At 42.2% G+C, this 13,721-nt stretch overlaps 1 protein-coding gene across 9 annotated transcripts in view; it reads left to right on the forward strand.

Annotated features, from left to right (window-relative positions):
- The window catches only part of trps1 (trichorhinophalangeal syndrome I), a 98,580-nt gene that overhangs the window by 47,838 nt on the left and 37,021 nt on the right, over window positions 1-13,721 (forward strand). For 8 of the 9 annotated variants that reach the window (XM_034544688.1, XM_034544689.1, XM_034544687.1 and 5 more), the window contains 5 exons: window positions 3,507-4,119; window positions 4,406-4,620; window positions 5,094-5,307; window positions 5,397-5,631; window positions 9,689-10,481. In XM_034544688.1, the coding sequence (XP_034400579.1) occupies window positions 3,507-4,119; window positions 4,406-4,620; window positions 5,094-5,307; window positions 5,397-5,631; window positions 9,689-10,481 (2,070 nt within the window). The remainder of the gene's footprint in view (window positions 1-3,506; window positions 4,120-4,405; window positions 4,621-5,093; window positions 5,308-5,396; window positions 5,632-9,688; window positions 10,482-13,721) is intronic. The other variant, XM_034544695.1, reaches the window with a different exon arrangement.

Consider the following 13,721-nt stretch of genomic DNA (forward strand, 5'->3'; position numbering starts at 1 on the left):
TATAGTAGATAATAAAGCCTCAGACTTTATATGTCATCTGTATTTGCTTGAAACTGGCATTTCTCAGCATGCACACACATTATTTATTGCCTCATGTAAACTCGTGCAAATCTTCAGAGCTACTTTTAATAATGCATTTATATTTATATATATTGGAATATATGCAATATATATGCTTCAATGATTGAGTATTTATCATCTGTTTTTTTTGTAAGGCAGCAGAAAGGGCCGTTTTAAATGAAAGTGTCTGCCAGACCTTCATCAGGCCATCAGTTGTAAATTAGACGTCAGTAGGAGACATTGAGGTGCTCTCCAGGAAAATTAATCCACAAATTGTAGACTTACTAAAAGCAATTTTGACCTCATCAAATTTAATGAATACTTTTACCTAGAGAGTTGACATTTTAAGTTTTATGACTGCTGTAATATGTTTGTTCCATATATCACAGGCTAATTATCAGGTCTAAACCCAGACTGGTTCATGGTTTTTAGTATTGTTATCACGTCCTTTAAAAGTCCTGTCTCTCAATAGTCAATATGCCAAATAACAAGTAATTATACAAATAACTACATTGACTGTAAGTACTGAGGAATACATTTTTGAATACATATTTATTTCTGAGTTCTGTGTTTCATGATTTAAGCACATTGTCTCATCATGCGGCAGAAGTTTCAAATTTCAACATTTCATGAGTAATATATTCACAATTGAATGAATATTAATGAATTTGATGTAACACAACATTGATTGATTGCATTATCACAGAATGTGATCCAATGCAGTTATAAAAAAAAAATCATTTAATCCTTTTTGTAAAAAAAGATCAAATGTAGCCGTTTCTGCCAAAGCTCAGTTTTTGAATGACTTATTGGCGAACCGTCTCCTGAGGCTTGCGCTCTGATTGGCTGGAGCTCCCCAACAGGTCAGATGTTGAGCCTGCTAGGCGATGCATCAGCGATCCTCCCGGCCTGCGCCTTTTAACAGCGAGTGCCGAGCCAACGGCAATGCCTCTCATCTGGGGAAGCGTCTAGCAAACCAGGGCTGAAGACGTGTAGTGTGAACTAATCCAGCCATCCCAGAGGGCCACGGGATATCATGGGGTCCTACAGTACCAACCTACAGTTGTTTAATTTAATTAATTGTAATTCTTCTGCACTTGGACTACTACAGTTATTGGTAACAATGGGGTCGATGTTTAAGACTGGTGTGTTTAAACAAGATGATCTAATAAACGTGTGGATTTTTCATATATTTGTGTGTATGTGTGCGTATGAGGAATTGTAAAGGAGTTTCATTTCACTTAAACCAGGACTTTGTAATTGCCATAAGTCACGTAATGGACAGACACACACACACACACACACACACACACACACACGTACGCACAGTCAGAAATAGAAAATCCAGTGGGTTTAAGTCGTCATTATGGAGAAAAAGTGAAAGTATAAAAAATAAAAAAACGAATGAAAGGGGTCTCTATTCTCTCCATCCGTCCTTGCTCGATTTTTCTCTCCCGCCCACGTTTGGAAAATTCCATGTTGTCATTTGCTGAGGCGAAATGCCCTGTCAACCAATGACACTGCGGGGAAAAAAGACTCTGGGAGGAGAGGGACAGAGGAGAGTAGGAAAGAGCAAGAGAGATGGAAGAGGAAAGGGGAGAAGGGAGTGAAAGAGACAGCGAGAACGGCTTTGAAACCAGTAGTTATAATCGACTCTTAGGCAGGGTAATGAAACAGCTGTCAGACACATTTAACCTTCTTTGTCTAGCTGGGTTCTCCAGTTGTCTCTCTCATCATTTATCTTCGTCTTTTCTTCACCTTCAACTCAGCTCTGCTTTTTTTCTTTCCTCACTCTTTTTTTACTCCATTTTCCTTCTTTTTTTTTAAAATTCTCTCCTCAATTTGCTTTTCATCCATCTTTGGCCTCGTTCTTCTCCACCTCTCTTCCTCAACTTTCACACTTTCCCCTCAACTTGTCCCACTTGTCCTCGGCCTCTCCTCTCTCTCTATTTCCCTCTCCCTTTCATGTCCCTCTTTGTGTCTTTCTGCCTATTCTGCTTGCCGTAATGACTTGATGTTTGGCTCTTCTCTAATTGCCCAGACAGGGTCTGTGAGACGTGATGATTGGATGATTGCTTTTGCGAGATCACACACAGTAATAGCTCTCATTTAGCTTTCTGAAGTCATTCTCTTCCACAAAGTTGAAATGTACCATCTCACATTTTTATAATACTTTTTGCACTCTTTTTGTAGCACGTATAAATGTTTTGCTCAGGCAATAGCCGTTAGGTATTATCATTAGCCGTAAGTGGTTTATTGACCGAGATTTAATTTTAAAACAAGGAAAACAAAGCAATTGTCACTGTTATTCTCCCAAAAGTACAGAAGTACTCACCTGGATGGAAGAATTAATTAATAGAAGATTTCTTGGGAGTTTACAACCATGTTCAAGAGTTAAAAACACAACAAAATACGTACAATAATTTGATATTCACGATTGAAATTAGTTATATAACAAAAATTATGAAACCATATTTCTTTGCTCACTAAAAATGCAGCTTACCAGTTGCATTTCGTTCTTGCCAAACCTCCCATTACAAGGCTGCCAGCAGTCCGCCCCAAACCACAGATCCATAAGGAGACAAATCCATATTGTGCTGTAAGTCTAATGTATGTCAGTGTAAGACTCTCCAGGTCGCCTGCTCACCAATATAACAAGCAGCACACGATGATCTCCGGCAGACGAGGAGCTAAGCTAATGAAAAGCAGACGAGTGTCAGGTTGCTCACTCGGTAATCCATAATACATAAGGCCCAATTGCATACCACAGTAGAGCCTGATAGATGTTATTGGTCAGCTAATTCGATTTTGAGCAACCTTTAATAGTTAGTTAAATATACAAAATTGTGGATGATGTTTGTCGTAAACTGAAGCATAAATGTAATATCTGCTGCATAGAAATAAAACATGACAATTTAATGAGATTTTCATTTCATAACTGAGCTGCTCACGGTAGTGCACAATAAAAAAAAATGAGAACGCAACTCTGTTACTACATTCCTTGTTTTGCCTCCCCCTGACTCAAAACATAAACAATAGAATGAGATAATTTGTCAATTACATTTACTTAACAACGAATACTTCCAGTGATATGAGACAAAGAAGAAGCATACTGATTATTACAATTCAACAGTCCCTGACCTCTGAACTAACAACTTTTGTAAATGTCGTACTATACTACAAAATCTTTTATTTTCAATGGTCGGTGTGTCCTCGCGCATCCACCTCATGAATTATTTATACTGCTCTTTTCTCTAATGTAAACAATGGATTCCATAATGAACGTATTCCTTGGTGGTGATCGTGCTGTTGCCGAGTCGCGTTTCCTTTAATTCACGAACGATCTTTCACATTTGAATCGTAGTTATGATATGTAAATGTATGATATTCAGAGATCTATTTTTAAATCTGTTGTCACAGAATCCTCTCTTTCTGCTCGTCAACAGGTGACGCTGGGTGGCACGCTAATTGGGATTGGCCGGAAGACCTCCGATTGCCAGGGCAATACCAAGTACTTTCGCTGCAAATTCTGCAACTTCACCTACATGGGCAGCAATTCCTTAGAACTCGAACAACACTTCATGACCTCGCATCCAAATAAAGTAAAAAGTCCCTCAACCACACCCCTGCTGGCCACCAATAACCTGGCAATGCACGACAACCAGGGGAAGGGGGGGAGTCAAATCTTAGACGGGGCGGAGAGAGTCTCGGTGAGAGCGGAAGACGACTCTTTGGTCGGGTACGCCATCCCAGTCAGGGCGTCTCCGGACCCGTCAGGCTGGGCGGGGGAGCCCGGTCGAGATGCTGTGCAGACGTATTATTGGTGTAAATTCTGCAGCTGGAGCTGTGAGTGGTCAGGGGGCTCGGCAAAGCTTTTAGAGCACTATGAACAAAGACATAGAATGACCACGGGGGGTACGATGAGCCCCGGCAACTCTACTCCCGGGGGGATGGACAGAGAGAGGGAGAGAGGAGGGAGACGAGAGGGTGGAGAGAGAGGCCACACGTCGTCCAAAAGCCGCAAAGATCTATCATCCAACCCATCCGGCACCAGCCAAGGTAATGAAGTGGGAGACAGTATGGTCACATGTGGTTGTGCATTTCTGTACATGCTTTTTAGTGGATCAAGAGTAGCAACTTTAAATAGCAGTCTAATAGTTTTTACTTCCTCTAGTACTGTGATGCTCTTCCTACAGACTCTGACACTGCTGACTTTTACTTATCGACTGGTACAAATACTTCAACACTGCTCGACCACTGCTTTGTTATCACTTCTGGTGCTTCATACTGCCATACCATAACTGTTTTATTTAACAGACCTTTGCTCTTTGTTTTCTGCCCCTAGGAGACCTCAACACCAGTGATTCAGAAGCAGTCGTGACCAGTTATAACTGTCAGTTGTGTGATTTCCGATACTCAATGGCCCACAGTGCAGACGTGATCGTGGTAGCACCTTTACTGCTGCACTACCAGCACAACCACTCCATCCACAGATGCTGCATTCAGCACTGCATGTATTGTCCGCAGGGCCTCTGTCAGCCGCTAAAGCACCTGGGGGAGGTGAGATTAATAAAATATTCAAATGTTTATTTGCTTCGTGTATTGGTGTTTGCTTGGCAATTAGAAGGAGAATTGTGCTGTTTTGCAAGCACAAATAAATAAAAATGTAATATGTGAACAAGTGTAAAGTTAATTGTTCCAATTTTCCAGCCTAGTTAAAATTCCCTCGCTTCCCCCAAACCGCCCACACACACCCCCACCCTCCTTTTGTGCCAGCTGCCAAATGGTGCCGTTGCAGCTATTAAAAATGCTAAAAAAAGAAAGGATGGTTGACAGCCAACCTTGGGCTTGGCATCGTTCAGTTAATGATCCACATTCATACCGATGTCACCTGCACAGACAAAGACGGTCGCATCACAACAGAAGAAAACACATTCTTGACGTCTAGATTCACCTTGTGTGCACTGTGATGAGTAATGCATGCACAGACCCATGCTACTCCTCCCTGATCTCTGTCTGATTCCTCCACACAGGTGTCTCACCCCTTTGCGTGTCGGAAGCCCAGCTGCCCGAAATGCTGTTCCAAGTTCCCTTCGTCCACCAAGCAGCAGCAGGACACCGCCGGATCGAAACCTGCCACCGCCACCTCACCCAGCATGACCCCTCCTAATCTTAGAGGTGACCCAGGTGTGATTTCGGGTTCAACTTTTCTCGCCTCTAACCCTGCCCATCCTGTTGTCACACAAGGTATTCACATTCTTTTGATGTCAATAGATTCAACGTGATCCTTTTGTTTCTCGCTCCTGATTCGTCCCGTTCTCCTTTTCTGATCCCAGGCGTCACCCACTTGTGTGACCAGTGTGCGTTCGCCACCACCGACATCGACGTGTTGCTCCAGCACTACGAAGGCTGCCACACCCTGATCAACCTAAAGGGGGCACCGCCACATGTCAAGGCTGAGGAAGAGGTTGGGGGAGACAAGGAAGGGGGGAGAGGAGGAGAGAGGGAGTACTCTTGTACAAAGTGTCACTTCATCACGGAAGTGGAAGAAGAGATTTTTAGACACTACAGGTAAGAGAGGGAGATTAGAGAACACTGATTTAATACTAATATTTGTTATAAGATATTACTGTATGTATGATTCCACATAATAGTGTTCTTTTCACTGGGTTGACTCTTAGACATGAAAGGGTATTACATATTATTTTGGGAAGACTCAAAAACAAACATCGAGTTTGCCACCTTTTCTAAAACAAGTGACTGAATGTGAAACTTGATGACGTGTCATATTCCATGACTAAATGTTCTTGTTACTGGCTGACTGACTATACAAAGCTAACGCCTGTAATTCACTTTTTTTTATACCCAATTACCCACGTACCCGTTGACTGAGTGCACTCATTTTCAGCAACAAGCCATTTAAGAAATCATATATCTAAGCTACTCGTAGATCCTATTTAGACAGCTACAACTGGAAGCAACTAGGACTTCATTGATAGTCACAGATTTCTCAGAATGACAGTTTAGAAGAAGGAAAAAAAAGAGGATCTTTTATTCTCATATTATTCCTTTTCCAAACCAAATTACGCACAATGCTACTTGCCCAGCTACATTTAAGTCAGAGATTAAGGTGTGTTTTATTAGTTATGGCAAATATAGCCTCGAGCCGCTCGCCTCAAGCAAAGATTTAACATTTTTACTTTTCAGTTTTCCCCAACTGATGCAATTAGATTCCTCTGGAGCCACAAAACGGCTTTATACAACTTTACATATGCAGTAGTACTCGCCATGACTGGTAAACAGACTTTGAGCCGTAGAATCTGTCCTTATGCTCTATTTCAGAATACTTTTAGTATTTTGACTGACTTTCCTTCGTGGAGCAGATTTCTCCAAAGGGGATCAACCTGTCTTTTTCCACTTTTTTTGTTTTTAAATGATGCTAAACAGTAAAATGTTTTTGTTTTTTTGCTTGCACATGCAAATGTCTGTGTACTGTGTATACTGTACCTGCTAAGAAAGACTTGCTCGGTTGCACAGACCTTTAAGAGCCTGAGGGGTCCGACAAGGCTCCACAGCCAATTTGCTGCCTACAAAGAACATGAATACACATGTTCACTGGGTTTTCGGTGACATAGCAATCTCTATAATTTGCTGGCTATAAGTTAGGGTGGGAAAGAGAGAGAGAGAGCGAGAGAGAAGAGTGGTAGTGTGAGAAAGTTGTGGCTGAAGACAGACTGAGCAAGAACTGATGAGTGAAATATTTGTTCAAGTATTGTGTATGCAAGTATTGATCCAGATTGCAGATCTGGATTGCTTCTTGATATATGCTCACAAAAAAGGTCACACAAACACACACACACACACACACACACAATTACAGTCTGACGGCGCCATCTTAGTGAGTTTCTGCTCAGAATCAATGCAAGATTTAAAAGTTTGCTCCATTTCAGGCAGAGAAAAAGGAGAAGATGAGGAGAAAAGGGATGAAGATACGGCCGGAAAGGAAAGTGAAAAAGAAAAAGAAGCTATTGAAGGGAAACGTGAGAAAGTGGAGAGAAGAGGGAGACAGGGGGACAAAGCTAGAGGGAGAATGAGACAGTGTGGAGGGGAGTTAACAATCCACTCACGCACATAACAAAATCTTGGAGCTCAAATCAAATAAAACTGAAATAAAGCCAGAAAGTTTTACACCGCCACCAACATCAACCAAACCTTAAAGCCCAAGTTTTAGAAAAGCAAAATTCAGGATTTAATTATAGGTTTCTCCCAACAAAGGACCGGGGTGTTTGGGGGGGAGAAAAGTTACCGGCTGAAACAAACTAATCAATCTTCCTTTCAACTTTTACACCCAAACACTCTCACTGAGGTTCTGACTCTTGTGAAGCTAACACCAGCATGAGCCTATGAACACACACCTTTGTTGTGATGGCTGAGAAAGTGCATTACATACATACAGTATAATTGTAGTATTTGTATTTGTTACAGATGTTTGGGCTTCAAAATAAAAAGCAGGCCTTTTATTACACTTTCTAAACAAATGTGTAAAGCTTATTCATAAACCATGCTCTGATTGTTTCTCGGGACCTGTCACCGATTTAAAAGTCCTTAATCCACACGAAGAAGCAAACCAAATGTGAAGGTGCATATTTCATGATATTAACAAGTTATATGTGTGATTCCATATAAAGCCTAACCCACTGCTGCAAACAGAGGCCTTTTAGAGAGGTTGTCATACCAGACACAGACATTGGTATAGTATTACATTACATTGTGTATCTTCACTGAGGGATCCTTGCTTTGCTCTGTCCATTGTTATGAGTAAAATACAACAGACCTTTCTTTGACACAATATTCTCTTATTGATTAGTTTTCCTCAACAGATATTTAAAAATGATGTCTGCATTTTTTCCAAATAATTCCCACCAAGGGCAGAATTATGCAGCGACTTCTCATACTTTTGGGATGCCAGCTCGCTGTTCAAAAATATCCTAAGCTTTGATATTACATGTCCGCTTTTCACAATTTGATGTATGTTAGGTTGCTGTTGTAAGTGTTCGGGCTAAAGCTGGATTGGATCAGTACAAACTTCATTCATGCCACTGTGTCTTTGTTCAGCATCTGGAGACATTTAAGTCCACTAGGTACATGGTGCACTTTAGTCACACAATAATTATTACAAATTTCGACAATACCGAGATTAGTGTGATTTGATCAAGATGTTGTTTAAAGCCCCTCGTTTAGGTTTATTTTCTTCAGTAATTCATAGAGGTCAATAGATACACAAAGAAATATAATATATACAGAGAGAAAGAAAGAAAGATATGTATATATATATATATATATATATATATATATATATATATATATATATATATATATATATATATATATATATATATATATATACGTACCTCACATCGGATCAGGAAAAACTCCCTAAAAATAACCTTTCACGGGGAGAAAAGGGAAGAAACCTTCAGGAGAGCAACAGAGGAGGATCCCTCTCTCCGGATGGACAGAAGCAATAGATGTCATGTGTACACACACACACACACACACACACACATGCGAGTGAAATAAGTTGAAAGACTGTTCAAACCCTATTTTGAGTCAAAGTTACACACTTGACTTATTTGCCCAATAATGGTCCAAATCAACTCCTACCTCTCACACATATGCCAAGTCAAATCATTCGCAAATAATAAATAAGTAAACTCAAATAATTGAGAATTGTCTTTCTGTCATTGTCTTTAAAAGTCTACTTTCTAGCTGAATCGATTAATACAACAGTCAGGTAACTAGATTATCTACAGAGTTGTATTATTCTACTAAACATGTTTTTATTTGTATATTTTTGCTGCTTCTAGTTTGTATCTTCCCTATAATGCTAAATACAAAGCAGCTGCCCATTATGGGCCCACCAAGAGTCGCCACAAACAGGAGTCCAAGTCCTTGTTATCGATGCTCGATTGGTTGTGCTTGTTGGCCCACACAAGAGGCATCTAAACAGTTCCCTAGCCAGGAAACCCTGATGCTGTGCATCGTGTCAGTGGGGGACTTGCCAACAGAAAAACCAAGGTGGTTTGTTGAAGGGTGATTCATTTCTTGTGATTCAGATTCATTCACATTCCTCACTGTGTTCATGGTGGTTTAGTAGAACACTGAGTCACTTTTTAGCTACGCACTCGGTGTTCCTCCTGACTGGCTGGAGGAAGTTGGGAGGGGGCAAATGCACTTTAAATGCAATTTAGTCCAGGGAATAGATTTTCTTCAAAATTACATCCATGACAAACTTTTTCATTGAATATCTGTCATACGCAGCCCATTAAAAGCTGTTAAAAATGAATTTTGTACAAGTTTTAAATCGATGGACAGGAAAACAAACTTAAAATGTTAACTCTTAGCTCATCTTAGCTCATTCTCATTTGTGTTACTGGTCTGGGTTTAAATAAGCTTTAATGATAAATAATCAAGAGGTTAGGTTCACAGTGTGGTCCAGTCATGGTTTCACAAACCTAAGAATACACCATTGATGTTTATATTTTAAGCAGTGTTGGTGATTGATTGAGCTTATCAAAATTAAATTGTCTTCATTCTAATTCAAGTACTGCCCCCTCCTTCTCTGCAGGCGTGTCCACGCATGTTGCCGTTGTCGACGCTGTGACTTCACGGCACCTGATTCGTCAGCCCTCCTCGACCATTTTAACTCGGCCCACTGCCAGGACTCCTCTCCCTCACTAAGCTCATTGACAACGACCTCCTTACCCACCTCGCTGACGCCTTCGCTAACGCTCTCAGCCAATGGGTGCTCAGCTCCCTCTACCTTGGCCATCAAAGAGGAAAGCAAGGGGGATCTTCGCCTCCTGTACTCCCTCGCACCGCCTGAGGGCCGGTTGGCAGAAGGAGGCAGAGAGGAGGCGGGTGGGGTGGTAAAAAGTGAGGGAGGTGAGGAGAAAGAGAGAGAGCGGGAGAAAGGCTGGGTTCTTGGGGAGACAAGAGGACTAGGAGAAAGAGGAGGTGAGCAGGCCCACGGTTTACTCTGGGTGCCCAAGGAGCGAATGGGACCTGAAAGGGGAGTTGAACGAGGAGCAGGAGGAGGGAGCCCCTCTCTTTTCTCCTCCCCCCTCTCTTTGTCGTTTGTTTCAGCCAATCATGAGTCCTCGCAGCAGAAAAGAGGCGTGACTTCGCCAAGCATGGTTTACCTGGGAGACACCAAGTCCTTTTTGGGAGATACCAAGTCGTTTTTGGGAGATGCCAGGCTGTATGGAGGAGGGAGGTCAGGAGGTGCCACTGCAGGTGGAGGCGGAGTGGAGAAACCGAGCCGGATGCCTCAGCAGTACACGGGAGGAGGAGGGAGTGGAGGTGGAGGAGGACAGGAGAAAGGAGGAGCCGCGAAAGAGGAGTCCCAATCCCTTCTACGGGTAAGGTGGCGTGTGTGCACACCCTCCAACTCGCCTCATTCTTACCGCTCCTCTGTCTCACGTTCACTTCATTCTCTCACTCTAACACCCTAATCACCCTTCTCTTTTGTCCCATTAACACCCTGATTTGAGCTTTTAGCTACGACTCTCGAATGGAAGGCCTTTGTAGCTGGATCTCTATGGCCAGATTCTACCTGCTGAGAGCATTAGTTTTCAGAGGGCTTCTATTAATACGCCTTCATCTTCGTTTCCTTTGAATCAGATGTGAGGATTAGACCCCATGCAGAGAGCCGCTTCAATGAATCCTGTAATTCCTCCATCATATTTGGAGTACTTATGTAGATTGTCATTTGCTTGCAAAGTGTGTACGAGCGTCCTCACATGCTTGCGACTCCTCATATCTCTGAGCTCTTGTCCATGTGCGTGTAATTCCATGATGTCGTTTCCTTTCCCATAAGTTGCATTTGTTGCCCTTTAAAATTAGATTTTAACTCGCAACAGGGAGAAACTTGCTTGTTGCTACAGCAACGGGGAGGCAAACTGACAGTTCCCATGGTTACCACCTGTCAGTCTGTTCCCTCATCCTACTTTTCAGGCCACAATGCTTTTCACTTCAGTGATGTCATGGACTGGTAGGAACAGACTGTGGTTTGCCAGTGCTGCACAAAGCTCATTGGCTATGATCACATTAGATCAGAATAGACTTAACTGTGTGTGTGTGTGTGTGTGTGTGTTTGCGTGCGTGCGGTTTCAGGACACTCACACGGGTCTATGTAAGTGGTAGTATTGAGTGTGAAGTGGTGTTCGTGAGTTTAGTGTGTAAGTTGACTGTATGGCGTCTTTGTACAAGTTGTGGGTCATGTTGTTGCGTGTGTGTGTGAGGTGTTGGCAGTAACTTGGCAGTCCGGGCTGGGTGGGGCAGCAAGAGGTTTACTCATTATCGTGGGTGGGGCAGTGTGTGTCTCTGTGAGAGAGAGAGAGAGAGAGAGAGAGAGAGACTCTATGCGTGAGAGGAAAAAGGGAGGAAGACTGAGATGAAGATAGGGAGAGTCAGATGGAGATAAAATCGTGTCGCGAAAATAAGTTAACCCCTTAACATGCAGCTCGTCCCTTTGTTCCCCAGATAAGACAGGTTTCTAGGTGTTGGTCGCCGCTTTGAACAAAGCCAGTTACCAAATGCTTCCAGTCTTCATGATGAGCTAACAATGTCCTGACTCTAACTCCATACTTAACGCAGACCTGAGATTGACATGAGTCTTCTCATCTGAAAAAGAAAAGGATTTCACCGTCCGACACTATCCTTTGAGTCACTCGGTAACAGCCTGTTCTAAACTCTTCATTTGAGTTATATGATGAAATAGTCCAACCAGAAGATGCATATGTTTAATGGCCATTCAACAAAATGGTAATTTTTACTCTTCACCCCAAACTTTGGGATCTCCACCTGAGTTACAAATATAGTTCCGTCAGTTTGAAGACTTTGGCTGCACGCCGTGAGTTTGTAATGGTTAAACCATCAGTGGGTCAGTCCGGGTTGAAGCTCAAATTATAGGTTCCATGTCCGCGTGGACTTAATGCTCCGACTGCACGTGTGAACACATCTGCCTCCGAAGGATCATTCCAGAGCATTAAGGAGGTAATTTGCTCAATGAGCGATAGAAAGAAAAGACGAAAGAGGAAGACTGGGAGGGAACAATTTATTCGAGAAGATGCTGAACATGACTTATTACTTCAATAGCTTTGATATGTATATATGTATATATTGTGTATGTATGTATTGCCTTTGCTACTATCTTCCTCTCCCTCCCCTCAATACTCAATATTTATTCTCAGTTTCCATGGCATGCTCTGACACGTCCAACACAAACACACACATGTACCACATACACACAAACACACACACGTCATTACTCATCAATGGGCAGGGTAAGGGAGGGACACTAATGCAGAGGATCATATGAAGTAGCTTGGTACACACGCACACACCCACACACACACCCACATTTTGACACTTAACACAAGCAGACGTGTTGTTCAATTTAAATGTGGCCTTTGACGTAACATGGCCGAGTCAGAGTTATAAAAGGCGAATCCGCCCAAATGCAAATTGACTCTGTAAATGGCATGTGAGAAGTGGAGTGAGGGAGAAGGATGGAGGGAGGGCTGAAGGGAGAGCGATGGTGGGAGGATGCAGGAAGTGGTTAAGTCGGGGCGAAGCGAAGAATTAAAGAGACAAAAAGTCCTATTTCATCTCTACACACGTGTGTGTTTGTCTTTATATGCACTTGTGTGTGCACCTGTTCTTTTCTTTTCACCTCTGCATTGATCCGTCTCTCCCCTTTTTCTTTTCGTTCTCTTTCTTTCATTTGCCTCCTTTTCCTCAAAGTACATCTCACCTGATATGCAGGGATCGGTCCACACCTCACACACCTGGCTCACACGAAAGCTTTCAGGCGTGTACACACACAGAAGTTCTTAGTATTATTATGCGTTTTGCTCTGTAGACTGAAGAACATATTTTCTTTTGAAAGGCCTGATCTATAATTACTGCTCAGTGTTACTTTGTTGAGACATTGTCCAGCTATAGGATTAGTTTTCCAAGTGATGTATTACATTTTCAGCCTGATTTTATTCTCTGACATTTTGAGTGACTATATGAGGCAAGGATGGAAAGCATATGAGGTTTAGAGATGAAATTAAAGTAAAAGCTTTGGTTAGCATTTTAGTTTATAAATGGAATGAGACAGACTTTGAGTAATGGTGGTTTTTCGAGTTAAGCAGGGCTGAGGAAGGTCCGCCTCCGAGCCAAAACACATGTGAACACGTGAAGATACCCAAACATATGTGAATCGACCCAAAACTTAGATCATTTAATACATTCCAGACTGCGCTTTCAAAGGGAATTCCACCCCAAGGACAGCAGAGAAGAGTAGATAAATGGACGCAAGCAGGGAGAGGAAGAAATTGTGGATGTGACCTTACAAACACAATATAATTGTGCTCATCTTATGTGGTCATAATGCAATACTGGAATGTGAACCTTCAGGCTTTTAAAAGTCCCATGCGTGACATTCAATTCCATTTGAGTGGAGAGACAGAAAATGGAGACGAACTGAGAGAGATAAACGGGAACGTGTGCTTTCAGCAGATCAGAGAAGAGTTTCATTAAAGTTTCTCTCGTTTACATTTCTGCCCGACGGAGCTAATTATGTTTTAAAGACATACACACACAACGCACAC

Source organism: Cyclopterus lumpus, chromosome 11 (genome assembly GCF_009769545.1).
Source record: "Cyclopterus lumpus isolate fCycLum1 chromosome 11, fCycLum1.pri, whole genome shotgun sequence".
Taxonomy (NCBI): Eukaryota; Metazoa; Chordata; class Actinopteri; order Perciformes; family Cyclopteridae; genus Cyclopterus; species Cyclopterus lumpus.